We start from the raw sequence: 16,793 nt of genomic DNA on the forward strand, positions 1-16,793 counted from the left end.
AAAATAATAATTAAATTTTATATTGATCAATTTTTCATTGATTAGAGATTTATAGCTAAAAATAATCATCTGGCTCATACCATATGCCAAATCTACCAATAAGTGCTACTTAGAATCAAAGTATTTTTTAAATTTTTTGAATATTTCCATCTTCTTGAACACTGTTATGTTTGTATACAATCCAAACCACTTAGTAATTAACTTGATGATATGGTGGTCAAGGCCACAAACAACTAGGGCATTAACAAAATACTTCTTTTTCATGTCAAAGAATGTATCTCTATCATCTTTAAAGCATTGGTTTAAAAAAAACTATATTTTATTGATAAGTTTGATGAAACGTTTAGATCCTAAAAGACTAAAAGATTGGCTAATTTGAAGCATGTGGATAATATTTGTCTACCATAGATACTAATTTTTGAATTAAAAAATTACTTGAATTATCCAATTTATAAAGATACACATTGTGATATTGCTAATATTCCATGTTTTTTTCAATCTCCCAACATTGGTTCTATTCTTGTATAATTTGAAATGCTCCACTACTACAAGCAATTGCCAAGCAATTTTACTTTGCGGGCACTGATTTTCATTTTTAAAAATAAGGTGGTCTTTAATAGCTAAAGCACCATTTAAAAGCCCTCCCTTGATATTTTAATGGTTTGGCAAAACTAGGCATCATGTTTTTGCATAAAATAATTCAAAATCTAATCAATCAATTTGGATATAACAAGTGCTATTGATTGTGCTATGAATCACAGCAAGTTCTTTTGCATCATCAAATTCAAAGAAGTTGTCTTAGAACTTATTGTCAACCTCCTTGTACTATTCTTCAAATATTTTATCAAATTCCTCATCAACTACAAAAGTGGAAAATATTTCTAAGTATTGGAGAGTTTGTTGCTTTTTGGAGCACCAAGGCATGGCGAAGTTGTAATGTGTTATGGAATCAAAGAGGTTTAGAATTTGTTATTTTTGGAGCATAGAAGAAGGGTGAGGTTGCAATATAATATGAAATCAAAGAGATTTAGGGTTTGTTTTTTTTTAGAGTGCAAAAGCATGATAACTTAAATGTATGATATAAAATCAAAGAGAGAAGAGAGTTGAGGCAAGCAATATAATTTTTGATATTTTATGTATCTTTTTTTGATATTTTGATTTAGTGAAGTATCAAGTGATATTTCAAAATATCATGGAATACTTTGAAATATCATCATCGGTAAAATATCACCTAAAAAAGATAAGTTTCAATCTCCTTAATATTTACATTGAATTAAGCCTAAAACTATATATTTTGACATATCAAGTTCTTACAAAAAAACATATCCTAATCAAAAATTTAATATTATTTTTATTAAACCAAAATTGACTAGCAATTGAAACTATTAATATTCATCATAAATTAACCAAAGTACCAAAGCTTTATCAAAGGATTTTTTTTTAATTGAATTTAATTAAATGACAAAGATAAAGAGTATATTATGGTGTTATACTATTAATCATAAGAAACAAAAGTTGATAATACAAGAGATTTTAATTTTAAAAAATAATTTAAAGAATAAAATTAAAATACCTTATGTAATTAAAAAAAAGAAAGGAATAGAAAAAGGAAGAAAAAAAAGATGAAACAACAAAAAAATAACATTTTAAAAATAAAATCTATAAAGTAGTCCAAAACTATAAAAAAAAAAATTAATTTTTTTTATAATTCCTTATATACAAGGTTTAGCTAAAATTATTTTAATAATTATGTAATCTAAAAAAAATACAATATAAAAATACTATTACTTAGTTTGAATAGATCATAAATAGCCATTAAGTTATTTGGATTCAAAATAAGCTAAAAAATTATGATAGTTATTTAAAATATTTCAAATATAAATAATAAAATATTCTCTATTTTTTAAAATTTATATAAATTTTCTATTTTTAAATTTTATTAATTTAAAATTATTAAAGATTAAGAAGATTTTACATAATTACCTCTACATAATATTAAACCATAATAAATTACTAATAGTGAAAAGATAGCAAAGAATTGAATTACATTATTATAGTAGGTAGGTTAAGAAGAATCTAAGATTAAGTTGGGTATAGCAAAAAAGGATGAAAATAATTATAGATGAAGTTCATCTATAATAGATGTAAACTTAACCTATAAATAAAAAGTGTTTGATGTGAGAATTATCTTACTCAAGACTTCTTTATATACAACCTTGTTGATGTTAAGTATTGTGGTGTCTAACTTCTCTTTCTTCATTAGGTTATGGATACACTCATATTTGTTCATGAGTTTTGAAGTTATATGAAGTCTGTGTTATTATGTGGAGTAAATTATGATGTTTTTGCCAGTGTTAGGATTTAGAATCTCCTAACTTTTGGATTTAAATTTAGATCTAGATCTTAGTTTGATCTAATTTGTTGTTAAATATATTTTAAATTTGGAATATATTTTACACCTTAAGGTGATGTTATAGAATACTTGAATTATGTTTTTTTTGTTGAATTAGATCTTTGGTTGATTAATTTTGTAGTTTCATGTATTAAAGAATCTTAAGAGACTTAAAGGACCTCCTTTGGTACTTAAAGGTAGTTTGTGAGCATAAAAGTCATATAAAAGTAGAAAATTTGGTTTGAAATGTTTATATAGTTCATTGAACTTATGGAAAGTCCTAGAACTAAAGTTGATAGTGTTTTGAGAGTGAAAACACTAGTTTATTCCCAAAGAGGGTATTTTGAGATTGTAAGGTATCAACATCTTTTTGCTGATTTTGAAAGCTTTGGGACTATTTCTTTTCATCTTTTTTAATATATCTTTCCCACAAACATGGCTTCAAGTGAAGGTGAAGGCTTGAGAGAAATTGAAAAATTTAGAGGTAAGAATTGCTACCATTGGATGGTAAAAATGGAGCTTTTGTTGGCTTCTTTGGACCTTTGGGATATTGTAGATAAAAATCAAGAAACTTCAAGCATACATATTGATATACAAGAAAAGAACGACTACAAAATTTGTAAAAAGAAGGCTTTTGAATTGATTGCATGCAATGTTGATGAAACCAACTTCTCCTATATTATCTCTTGTAAAGGTCCAACAAATGCATAGAAGACTCTTAACAACATCTATGAAAGCAAGATATTATCTAAAATCATCTACTTCTAAGAAGGAAGAAGTTCTTTACTTACACAAAAAAGAAGTTCTTTACTTGCAAGATGGAAAAAGGTAAAGATCTCATGGCACACATCAATAAGGTGAAGACACTTTCAAATCAGCTTACAATTGTAAACAAGTCCTTAAAAGATGCATATATTATCATGACTCTACTTATGAACTTGTCTAAATCCTATAACTACCTCATTATGGCTTTGAAATCCATAAAGATGAAAGAATTCACAATGGGCTATGTGACAACAAGATTTAGCCATGAAATAATTAAAAAAAAAAAAAAAAAAAAAAAAAAAAAAAACTCAAAGTGAAGTTTCAACATTCTATTCATGATAAGGCAAGGGCAATTATTCAAACCATGCATTCACAACAGTAAATGGCACCTCTATGGCTGTCATGTCAAGATGAATTGTAGACTAAAGTTGTTTCAAGCATATGACATCTTATAAGTATTCATTTAAGACTTATAAAGCTATTCTAGTATCTTATATAATTTTGGCAGATAATGAGATATATAAAACCATTGGAATTGGTTCTATTATGATGGAGATGGTTGTAAATAGACAAATCAATAGGATCAAATTCAAAAACATCCTCCATATACTGAAGATGAAGTAAAACCTACTTTCAACGAGTAAACTTGTAATAGAAGGTTTTATGGTTCAATTCAACATGAATGGATGTTTTGTGAGAACATTGTATAGAAACATGGTTGCCAAGGGCTTTAGAGAGAGGAATTTATACTACCTCAAGTGTAAGAAGGTTAATAGAATGGACGTAGTTGCATTTGCTGAATTTACATCAAATCTAAATAAGTTGAATATATGGCACCATTGCTTTGGCAATTTGAATTGAAAGAGCATAACAAAATTTAAATCTATCATAAAAGACTTAGATCTTAGCAAAACAAGTCAAAATATAATGCAACTTATATGTAAAGTCTATATACAAGGCAAACAACCAAAGGCCTTATTTTTAAGTGGTTTAGTAATATGTCCTACAAAGTTATTGGAGATTTTCCATTTTGATGTATATGGATCTATGAAGATCACAAGTATTGGGGGAGCAAGGTATTTCTTTACTTTTATTGATAATTTTTCAAAAAAAATTGGACCTATATTCTTAAAGCTAAGAATGAGTGCTTTTAGAAGTTTAAGAAATTTAAAGTACTTGTTGAAAAACAAAGAGAGTGCAACTTGAAGGTGTTGTATACAGACAATGAAATTGATTATATTTCTAAGTAATTTTATATTTATTTAAAAAATGAAAGAAATACTAGACAAACAATAATTCCATACACTCTACAACAAAATAATATTATTGAAAGGATAAATTGAATGATTGTAGAGATGATAAAGAATATGCTTCTTGCTCAAAATTTTAGATATGGATTTTGGATGAAAGCTATAATGAATGCAATATATACAAGGAATAGATATTTAATAAGTATTATTGCATCAATGATACCACAAAAAGCTTGGACTAGATGAAAATCTTGCATTTTATATATGAGGACTTTTGGATGCATTACATATACAAAGATGCTAGATTATATGAGGTTCAAACTTGATGCAAAAGTTACAAAGTGTGGTTTCTTAGGATATTGTGAATGTATCAAGGCATATAAGCTTATGTGTTTGGATACCAAAAAAATCATCAAAAGTCATGATGTTGAATTTTTGGAGGATAAAAGTACTTGTGAGCACTTAGAGATGTGTTTAAGTAAGAATAATGGTGTGTTTGTGGACACATCTTCAAATTCAGCAAAAAAATAAGAAAATAAAGAAAATAAAGATGGTGAAGATGTGAATGAAGGTGAAGTAAAGAAGATGAAGAAGAATGCCTTATAAATTCCTAGGAAAAGCAATAAAGATATTGAAGATTATGATGTTTATGATGATGAGGAGTTGCAACCTTTGAATGAAAAAAGATAAGCTTTAAGGGAGAAGAAGCTTAAAAAAGAGCATAAAGTGCAATAAGATGAATCTTCTTCAAATAAAAGGACATATTTTTTGAAAGAAAGAAGACCATATGGTCAATGGTAGAAGAACCACATCTTTCTTGAAGTTAGTAAAAAACATGCAAATGTTGCTCTTTTTGCTGATCCATTAACTTTGTGTGCTACTAATGTCCCAAGATATAATCAAATAGGAGAAGGCTATGAAAAAAGAGTATCAATCTCTTATAGACAATAGCATATGAGAATTGACACCTCTTCCAACAAATTGATCTAGTATTGGGTGTAAGTGGATGTTTAGAATTAAAAAAAATGAAATGAATGTGGTGGTGAGGCATAAGATAAGATTTGTTGCTAAAAGATATTCACGAGTTGTCAATGTTGATTTTAATGAGATTTATGCATCCATTGCCAAATTCATAACTATTAAAATCATTGTGGCAATTGGAAGAGCAATGGATTTGAAAATGCACCAAATAGATATAAAGATGGCCTTTTTGATGCAACAAGTCATTATGTAATAGAAGCATGTTAGATAAGGCAACTCTTAGAAGACATTGGACTAGTGTAATTAGAAGTAATTCTAATAATATGTGACAATCAAAGATGTCTTATACTTGTCAAGAATCTAAAACACTATTTAAGAACCAAGTACATTGATATTCAATATTATTTCATATAAGAGAAAATTGAAGATGATATAATAGGTATGAAGTATCGTGCTATAAAAGCATTAGTAAAGGATAGACACCACAAATTGATAGAAGAATTAGGCTTGAAAGCCTTTTGACAATTAAGAAAGTGAGAGTGTTAAAGATCAAGATCTTACATAGTTGCCACCATATATAGTTAAATCATAATAAGTTGCTAATAGTCAAAAGTTAGCAAAGGAATAAAATAAGTTTCTATAGTGGTAGCTAAGGTTTTAGGTGGCAACTAAGTTAAGAAGAATCTAGGATTTAATTAGATGTAGCAAAGAAACATGAAAATAATTATAGACAAAATTCATCAATAATATATATAAACTTCAATTATAAGTAAAGAGTGCTGAAAGTGAAAATTATCTTATTCCACATTTTTCTTTGCTTAAATTAAATTTTATTTTATTTTATTTTATTTTATTTTTATAATTTTATTTTAAAATATCAATAATAATAATTTTAAATTTTAATATTTAGATTTTATTTGTTTTATATTTTTGATAATATTTTGAATAATGATAAAATCACTATCATTAGAAAACTATACAATCAATAAGTATTTTTTATTGTTATTATATCATATAAAAAATTATCTATTATACTAAAAATAAAACCATTATCAACAAAATTAATAAAAATTTAGTGGTACTATGCATATAATGGTTACTTAAGACAATACAAAAAAAAATTTAATTTGCATGTAAGAAGTTCTTTTTTTTGCATAAATTTATTAGATTGGTCTATATCCATGTATTTTTTATACCTTATGTTAAAATTTATTTATTATAATATAAAATAAAATAAAAATTTAAATTTTAAATTCTTAAGTTAAAAATGAATATTACTGTAAACTTATAATTATGTTTTAATTAAAACATAGATCATAATTATTTTTTATACTTTAAAGATATAATCTTAGAATTTTAATTTTCTAAAATATTTAAATTATAAAAGAAGATTTTGATTTTATTTGATGCTAAAAATTAATTATTTAAATTATTTAAATATATATAATTATTTATTCTACAAAGAAAAAAAATCTTTTTTTAATTATTTTATTTAAATCTTTAAAAACTCATTATTTATGTTATATATACTTTCAAGCTTATTTTATAAAAGAGGTTTTATTTTGAATAAAAAAGAATAGTTTTAGATATGTTTTAATAACTTACAAAGTAGCTTAGAGAAAAAATTATATATTTAAAAATTATAGAGTTGATGAAAGATGTATAGAAATTTTAAACACCTACCAAATATTTTAAAAAATAAATTATTATTTAAGTTGATTGGCAACAATTAAATTCATTAAAAAAATTAATGGTAAAAATAATTATTTTAGATATATATATAATATTGTCTATTTTATAATATTATAAACCTTATTAAATAAAAAAATTTAAACACCAAAAAGCAAGGAAATTATTATAAAATATGCCAATTCTAATAACAATTAGATTTTGAATTACTAGTACTTTTATTGTTTGTAGGGTTTGATTACTAAGTTATTTTTTAGACTACAATCACCAAAACTAACTATTTATTTCTCTATAAAATTTTAATTTGTTAGCATATAAAAATATATTTTTTAATTTTATTAAATTTAAATCAATTTAAATCATATATATATATATGATTATTTTCTAATTTCTTTGTAATCTTAATCTACAAAGGATTTATGTATATATATATATATATATATATATATTCATACATATATTTTAAAAGAAGAATTTGTTTAGATCTTAAAATATTCATATGTTTCTTGTTATTTTTATGACACACCCAAATATGTAGTTCAAAGTTTGTATGTTAGAAATATAACTTAATATACTGTTGTTCTAATTTCAAACAAGAGAATTGTAGACCTATGAGGGCCACAACGCCATGTTGGCCCTCATAGGTCTACAATTGATACATTTCAACTTCTTCGGACCATATTTGCATAACACATCGTACTACCTTGTACTCCCCTAACCCTACTTAGAATCCTGGACTTGAGCTCCCAAATTCTACTCACTAAACCCTTTATTTTATTTTATTTTAACAAAAACACTACTAGGGCAGTACTCTGCAATAGGTATCCATACTGAATACTCTACTGGCTCCCTTCCGTTGCTGGCGGTAAGCTCCATCCCCACCTCCATCGCCTTCAGCAATCAACGTGCATTTAGCAAGCTGGAAAGATGTTCTGTATGAGAACCTTTTAGCCGTAAGTAAAGAATCTCACAGTGTACTGAACAACTACACTGACAGGACGTTTGTGAGATTGAATGGAAAAAGAAACTTTTCAACAGTTGGGTACAGAAGAAAAGACTGTATTTTGAAACCCATTCCTAGCGTCTTCACATACAGGATAAGCCTGACAACCTCCTAGTAGCTTTCATGCGTTGTCAAGCTTATTCTATTTGGGAAGACGCTGGGAATGGGCTTCAAAATACCGACACCAGTCTCAAGACCTTGAGATTCGTACCCAGGCTTCTGCATTTCATATCATGACATTATATATATATATATATATATATACACACACACACACACACACACTATTACCTCTCCTAAGTTATCTCCCAATATGTTATAATCCTCAATAAGTTTTGAAAATTTGAGGAACCGACCTGGTTACACTGTGGTTAAGTTATAATTCTTGTAAGTTATCAGTTATGGCTTAGGAGGAGAAAAAAATAAAATAAAAGGTTATAACTTTGTAGAGGGTATAAATAGTAGGAATTCTAACTTAGCCAAGAATCTAGCATACAGGGGTTGGAGGGCTTTTGTATGCAACTTCTTCTAAATGTTGCAAAGGGACTTGTAGATAGTATATTAATCTACATCTCCAACGTTCAACATAGAAATAACCACAAAAAGGCTCTACAGCTTCTTTATGCCCATAAACAACCATGGCACATTGTCTTCTTCAAGGATATTGTCAAGACCTTTGTCTCCCTCTACTTGATGACAAACAAGCTCAACAATTTTGTGATCATCTACCTCAATATGTGCACTTTTTACTTTGATTGGATTGAGTTGGTTTTGGATTGATATTGAATTCCATAATGGAAGACCCCAAATTAAGCCCACTAGTTCTTCTTTGATTGTTTCTTTATCAGGGATTTTTGCAACTTTGGGTGCCTATTTAAACAATCTAATATGCCGAAAATAATTTTGTATTGTTATTGGAGATAATTTTACCCAAGCCACAAGTGACCACCACATTGCCAACAATTGGTTGACCTTATATAAGTTGATCTCATTTTGCTCGTCCCACTCAGGTACATTCTGCAAATAAAAGTACTAGTAGTGTTGCTTAAATACCACAATGATTCCACCATCCATTGGCTGGATCTTTGAAGTTGCATTTGGGAGAAACACATTGATATCTACATTGGAAAAAATCTGGTCATTCGTATTATACAATGGTGCATTATCTATGAGGAGCAAGATTCGCCAACATGCCCTTTCCATTACTTTGTTAAGATTTCTAAGCTATTTCTAGTAAAAAAAAAAAAAAACTTACTCATTCAAGTTTTTTTATTGGACCAATAATAAAAATCTAATTATTTGCATGAGCAACAATTAAAGCAGTGGGATTTGTGGGCATGGTCAATAAAAAAATGGTAGTAATTTGTCAATCCTATTAACATAAGTTATGAATGCAATGATAATCTGTGGAGTTTCCTTCTTGTAGCTGATAATTTGTTGTTGAGTAATAATTTGGTTTGGCACCATTTTATAAAATAGTCTCGTTTCATCTATGTTATGCATATTGCACAAATCATAATTTGCAATGCGGATGCACAAAACATGCATATTTGCATCAATACCAGCTTATTCAACTAGGACTGTTTCTCTATACATTCTAATCACTTTCAACTTGTGGCAAGAGAGAAATTTCTCAAACCAACCATTTAAAAACTCTTTTTTGCTTATAGGAATTGCAAGCATTTTTGCAAAGTATCAATTGCGCTCTTTCATGAGCTCCATTTACAACAACACATTTCGAGATTGCCATTGTAAAATCCATAGAGCAAGTGATTCATTAAGGATGAGAAAGTGAATCATCCTTAGATACTTTGTTTGAGTTGGTGCTAGTCCATGGCTTTGTATTCATCCCATTTCTTTAAGATTTTGCTAATAGTGACTTGTGAGGGTGTTTTTGTAAGCTTAAACTAAATTTTGGCCCAGTTTGCAAGAGCTATCTATGAAATTGAAGGCTGTGCATCCATTTGCTTGCTGATCAATAATTGTTAGGCATTTGTGAAGCTCAACATTATATGGACCATGCAAGTGTTGGGAATGCAAGATGGAAAGCACTAGACTAGCAATAAGTGGATACTTGAGTTATATTTAAACCTCCTATAAGTTATGTTTTAGGAGGTGAATTGATCCTAAAACTTACAAGAGATAATATTGTGTGTGTATATATATATATTAGTAGAGCTAGTTGTCGATATTTATTGGGACATGCGTTTGCGAATTGTCATGTGTGGTATCCATTAGATTGCAATTGGAATAGTTAACTCCTATTTGTTCACTTTTAACACATCAATTTCACAAATCAGAATTTGGATTCAGATCTCCATTGCATACCTGATGACAACATGGAAATTGATAATATGGTTTAAAAATTCTACAGCAAAATTAGAGATACCTTCTGTTTTCCTTTTTCTTCTTTAGGAAGTGTTTGAAAGGAAAAGATTATGTGGAATGCGCACGATGGGGTCCCACGGAACCACAACCCTAACATGTGTGCACTAATAGTTGTCTCCGCAGCCTATGCAATTCAAATAAGTTATAGGTAATAAGATTTATTACTAAATACGGTAACCTAGGATCGAACAGTCGGTAACAGAGAACCTTCTCCTCAACTACCATGGAACTTCTATAGCACGTGGAAAAACCGACTCCTGTTACGATTTGTCTCCACGCTACTGGCGAGCATTCTGAGGACTGAAGTCATTAGACGTCACACAGGCTGTATCCTCTTGTTCCATATGAACGCGAACTTTGGCTGCACAACAGTGAAGGAACTCTTGAGTCCGTGAAGCGTTCTTTTAGAAACGGACGCGACGGAATCCGGTACAGAGAGGTGCTTCCTACGCTGCTTCTCAATCTGGGTGTTGATTCAAGGCTGTGTCTTCAGATGTGTGGAGAGAGGGTTTAAAAGGATCATTCAATGGGTGTAGACGAACACAGACATAGCCGTACACAAGCTCACTCAGTTGAGAGTATTTGAGAGAATTGAAAGCGTGAAGTGAAACATAAGTGCGAAACTTGAGATATAGAGGTAGGCAAAGGTGCAGATCAACACACACAAGAATACTTTTGGTTGTAGAAGTTTGAGAGGCTTGAGAGCTTGAGGTGATAATCTGAGTGAGGAAGCTGTGGAGTAGATACAGAGCTAGACGAGAAGCGGAAAGGCAGAGAAAGGTTGAATCATCTAGGTTGGCTGAGAATGACAGCAGAAGTGGAGTTTCAGCAGTTAGACTTCCTGTCGCGGGGATTGCAGAGCAGGGAGGGGGTTTGCTACCCCCAGTATACGGCCGATCTGAAGGTGTCCGAGAGCTGGGGTCACCATTTTTCTGTAGACGATGTGGACCAGCAGCAGTTTTTTCCTCAATCAAATTACGATTTGAGCCCCTCCACCTATCTTGCCCCAGACTTTTCGAAGTCACCATTTCTGCTCGACCCATACAGTTTTCATTCTTCGCCAGACCAACTAAACGACGGTGCTTATAGCCTTCCTTGCTCCTCAGGTCAGTTGAGTGATGGAGCTCGCACCAGCGGCGTCACATCCCTCGATGAAACGGACGAAGTCTGCAGCATATCGTCCCAAAACAAAAGCAAAGGACTCAACAAATTGACCAGCACCTTGAAGAGGAAGTTTGGGGAATGCTTCATAGAGGAAGTACGCTCGACGATGAAACCGTTTGTGAAGGAACTGAATGTGGACGATTATCTCTGCTTAGACAACGTGCAAGAGCAACCTGCAAGCGCATGGGGAGCAGAGACTTCGACCCCTGAAAACGCATTTACTGTTACGCACTCTGCGACTAAGCTTAGCTCAAATTCCCTTCCAAACCAGCGTCCGGCCCTAGGATTTCTGTATATCCCTTCATTAGCAGAATCCGACATTCCAGCTCCTGTTCCTTTGAGCCCATGGCGCTCCAAACGCGTTCAGTGCCAAACTCCGGACGAATTTCGAACGGAATCGTCGAAAGCTGCGGAACCTTTGTCTCTGGAACCAAACGAATCCGAAGAAGCATTCAACTCATTCATCAAGAGTTACTGGAATTCCACCACTGATTCCTCGACCCCGCAAGAGGTTGCTTCTGTTCCTGTTGAAAGCATCGATGACAAAGTGGAGCAGGAATGCCAAACTTCAACAATCACAAAGACCAAGCCCGCGAATAAGAAAACCTCCTCACAGCCGCATTACAGAGGCGTCAGGCAAAGGCCATGGGGTAAATTCGCAGCCGAGATCCGAGACTCATCGAAAAATGGTGCCCGGGTATGGCTGGGAACTTTTGATAGTGCGGAGCAAGCGGCATTGGCTTACGACCGAGCAGCACTCAACATGCGAGGCTCTCGCGCTCTCTTGAATTTCCCCCTCAAGGCCACAACTGCTCTGTCCAACCCTGAGTCATTGCCACCCCCTCCTGTGTCGTCCTCCACCTCACGCACTTCCAAGAAATCCTCGGCCGCTTCAGCATCACTTCTATCCCAGCAGCAGCAGTTCTAGAATTCTTCTCTTCTAGGCTCCTTTCTTGAACGATATGCCAGGCAAGGAAGCAGAAACCCTCGCATCGAGAAACCTATCGAATCGAGCAGGACGACGCTCGCGCAGCAGATCATCACGGAGAGCATGGAAGAATCTAAATTACCACAAATAGGCGTGATCGATGCGAAGAATGAGAAGCTCTAGGTCATATTCCTCTAAAAGGCCACCGCATTTGGTACTGTTAGCGAACTTACTAGGAATCTTGAGCGCCTCGAAGCCATTGCTTCCAGAGACCCTCCAATTTTTACAAATCTTTGTGTAGGAAGCGCGAGATAGCACTTCCTCGGGATATTGTACAATATGAGACTGCTACTACTTGAAATTACTGGAGCATGAACTAAAATCTTAATAGCTTCTTGTCTGGATTTTCTCTTGGTTTGTGAGTGACTTGGTGATGCACATTGATGACTTTGAGTGCTGAGTCCTTCAATTTCCTACGACTTTTCCAGTTGAGGAAATCAAAGGTGCGATGGCGCACTTTGTTTCTCACTGTTTGGCCTCCCAAAACGGATTGAAGATTCTCTCACAATCAATACATCATTGGAAAAATATCCAACCTTTCTTACCGTAGTAGGTCATTTTGCCCGAATGTTGACATTTTAAAAATTAGTTGCAACTGAACTATTTCAAATGTATCCATTTCAAGTAGAGCCTCTACCAATTCCTGCCACTGCTGAAACGGTCGAGGATATTTTCTGGCATTTCAAAAAAATGTAAAATAAAACCTGAATACAGTGAAAAGTGCATTCAAACACAAAGTCTAAAGAATGTCGATGGCACTACTTTGTAGCATTAAATGCTATGGCAACTGCGTATGTACAATTAAAGTGGCTCTGAGGGTCAGAACTCGACAGCCAAATTGTCATTTACAAATTCTTGCATCTACGTCTTTCTGTTACTGCTTGCCTAGTTGAATTTCAGTTGAATTTCATCATCACTACTCACGAAAGAGGGCTGAGCTACTCTCAATCCAATATCTCAATCACAGCACTCACTTCCCGAAGAACAAACACTGTGACAGTTGACCTGCCTTAGTAGCCGAGAAGAAGCAACTTCAAGAGGGCCATCCGAATGTAAAGACCGTTCTTAGCTTGCCGGAAATAAGCAGCTCGGGGATCACTGTCCACCTCCACAGTTATCTGTTCACAAATAGAAGAACATGTTATAAACCGTGATCTTTAACCTTCGCTCAAACAGATGGCACTTCTGCACTAAAAGAACAATTATCGAGGATTAGATAGTTAACATGAATCATTGCAAATACTTTACGTGGACACAGTAGGTACTCTTCTAACATGATGCAAAGTGTGAGAAAGCGTGTCACAGAGCAGTCTTAACGCACTTCATCAAGCCGTGGTAGCGGATGGAGGACCACTCCGTGCTTGGGCAACACATCCATGACTTTGGTATCCACTATGTACTTCCCTCGAGCCTCATTGTAGAGGTCGATGCGATCACCGAACCTCTCTTGTTGGATGCGAGTCTGGTATATTACATCACACTTTGATGCCACTTGCATCAAATCGGAGGATTCTTCCCAATCCACTCCTGACTCGGTTAAATGATCTTTGATATCATCCTGCAAAATCAACGTTTCACACTAAATCAACCATTTCCTCAATTTCTAACATGTACGAATGTCTGGATAAGATAAGTAACGCAGAAAATTAGTGGCAATAAAAAGATGACGTCTTAAACATTACCTTCATTCTGACCACATCAGGAGCAACAAAATATATCTTAACTCCCTCATACTTGGCGAGAAGATACGCCAATGATCGTACAGTACGCCCATGAGCTAAATCGCCCACCAGGCCCACTGTGATGTTATCCAGACGCCCAGTCTCCCGTTGTATGGTGTACATATCTAGCAATGCCTGCAGATAAGAAATTTGTCAGGTGTTGCTAAACTTCGCATACAGCAAAAGAGGCGAAACAAACGTCGTGAGTATCAGCCTGGCTTTGAAAGTGGACGCAGGAAGCTAATAGCGTTTCCTAAAACCAACATTATCGTCTCATGTTTTCAACTTTAGAACACTCAGACAACTATTACAAACTATTCAAAACGCCGTGATAATCATGTAACAGTTCAATTCTTCGTATAAAATAGAAAACCTTGTCTCATCTACAGGAAGAAACCATTGCCATTAGAGATTCCATCAGACTGCCAATGACATCTCATTATTAAGGATTGACATGGGCCACTAAGTTATTTCTTTCCAATATCCAACACTTGTGTAACAAAACACATGGCCGGTAAGGGAAAAAAATTGTCACTGCTCATATTACAGACCTGTGTTGGATGCTGACCAGGACCATCTCCAGCATTTATAACAGGTATATTTGCTGTATCAGCTGCTTTTTTGGCTGCCCCACTTTCAAAATGCCGGAGCACAATGATATCCGAATAGCCCTCCACTGTCCTGATGCTGTCTGTGATCAATAATCATTTTAGATATTTCGCATTATTCGAGCTAAGAATAACGTCAAGTGAACGGACATTACTTCTATTATTGAAAAGAAAAGCATAAGAAACAAAACAAAGCGAAGTGCTGACCTTCCAAGGTCTCGCCCTTAGCAGCTGAAGAAAATTCACGAGCATTTTCGGTTGTCAAAACTTCTCCACCCAACCTCTTCATAGCGGATTCAAATGATAGCCTTGTACGAGTAGAGGGTTCATAAAACAGAGTTGCCATCAAGAATCCTTTCAGCAGCTGGGATCCAGCTGAATCCCTCTCCACTTCCTCCATTTCCCTCGCCACCTCAAAGATCGAGGTCAGAAGATCCCTGTCAAACTGTTGCGCTTCTAGTACATCTTGTAGTGGGAACCTGTTGTTCAAAGTGCTTTGGTGTACATTGCTCGTTTCTTTCGTTGGAGGAACAGCCCCAACTGTCATCATAACACGATTTCCCTCCTGTCTTTTTCCTATGCCAATGCCCTGCCATTGCAATCTGCACCACGAGGAAGCAGTTCGGTTTCTTAAGCAAGCTTGACAAGCACAATATGAACCACCAAAACCCCGATGTAACTACAACAGTGACGTAAGGCACGAAACATCGAAAGGAACTGCAACATGAGGAACTCGAAATACATGTTCATTCTCCTAAACAGAGAACAGCTTCAGCTTAATACGAGAACCAGGCCAAACACAGTCCAACACTAAGCTTTCAGAGCTGCCAAATGCTAATGGATTGCTCCAGTCATTCATCATTCAATCTCAACAGCAGAGACAACGACGCAAATACGCAGTATACAGAACTACATAATTAGCTCAAAATTAGTAAATGCTCATACAGAATCCATCCTCGGGCTCAAGAAAACGATAACAAGTGATAAACCACCGTTGTCGAAGCGTCCTATCAACTACATCAAGAATCCACGTTCATTGCAGAAACAAAATGGACACAAGGAACGCCAATTCCTCACGAATCTCAGAAACGTTCTTCCTCTGCTTCTTCTTCGTCCTCTAACTCCTCACGAGCCAATTCAAAACACTCAAAGCATACCACATTCAGCAAAAGAAAACGTGCTCAGAATTCGCTTACTTGCATGGCGAGAAATGAGACCGTCGGCTGAACGACGACTCCAACCAGCACACAGACATGGATTCCAGTCTCCTCGCATGAGTGTCCAGCGGAGACGAGAATACGCCGGGTCGCAAAAACGACGCCGCCATTGCCATCGCCAGAATCAATCTGCGAAAATCCACGAACGAGGACTCAGCTTGGCGAAGGATTCCCTGCGAGGGTTTAGAACCTTGTGTCGAATGAGGCTATTCAGCGACCAGAGGACGGCGACTAGTCTTCTGTTAGGGGAGCTTCCCCGTCCTTTGGACGCCTCCCCCCATTCTACAACTGGGGCTTTCCTAGCGTAAAGGTTTTATGCTATTTCCATTCCTCCACATATAGAACATTATTGCCCGGAGTTGGATGGATGAGATCTCGCTGTCCACTCGTTCGTGTATTTCATTGATGTTGATATGGACATGGAACTTTGTCGTGAGAGTATTCCTGCGAATATACTTGGCTTTCAGAAAACCTTGATAGTTTATTGGATTTTTTTCTTTTCTATAAGCATGTCGTTCTATGCTTGTGAAAAATTTCTTGACAATAGGTGCAATTCAAAACCCAAATCATATTATGTATTTTTAAAGAACTTTAAGTATTCTTTGATTTTTAAATTTTCATTTTGAA

General features: G+C 34.0%; 2 protein-coding genes across 2 annotated transcripts; one reads left to right on the forward strand and one right to left on the reverse strand.

The window, feature by feature from the left end:
• Positions 1-10,420: 10,420 nt before the first annotated feature.
• LOC112287044 (uncharacterized) lies at positions 10,421-12,948 on the forward strand. Its single transcript, XM_024529654.3, has one exon. The coding sequence runs from the start codon at positions 11,274-11,276 to the stop codon at positions 12,558-12,560; it is 1,287 nt and encodes a 428-aa protein (XP_024385422.1). The 5' UTR covers positions 10,421-11,273; the 3' UTR covers positions 12,561-12,948.
• A 412-nt stretch (positions 12,949-13,360) lies between these two features.
• LOC112287051 (aspartate carbamoyltransferase, chloroplastic) lies at positions 13,361-16,347 on the reverse strand. The gene is made up of 6 exons (XM_024529667.3): positions 16,146-16,347; positions 15,157-15,551; positions 14,893-15,032; positions 14,303-14,476; positions 13,942-14,178; positions 13,361-13,738 (listed from the first exon to the last, which is right to left on the reverse strand). The coding sequence occupies exons 1-6, from the start codon at positions 16,280-16,282 to the stop codon at positions 13,631-13,633; spliced, it is 1,191 nt and encodes a 396-aa protein (XP_024385435.1). The 5' UTR covers positions 16,283-16,347; the 3' UTR covers positions 13,361-13,630.
• Positions 16,348-16,793: the final 446 nt, after the last annotated feature.

Source organism: Physcomitrium patens, chromosome 1 (genome assembly GCF_059467195.1).
Source record: "Physcomitrium patens ecotype Gransden chromosome 1, ASM5946719v1, whole genome shotgun sequence".
NCBI classification, from domain to species: Eukaryota; Viridiplantae; Streptophyta; class Bryopsida; order Funariales; family Funariaceae; genus Physcomitrium; species Physcomitrium patens.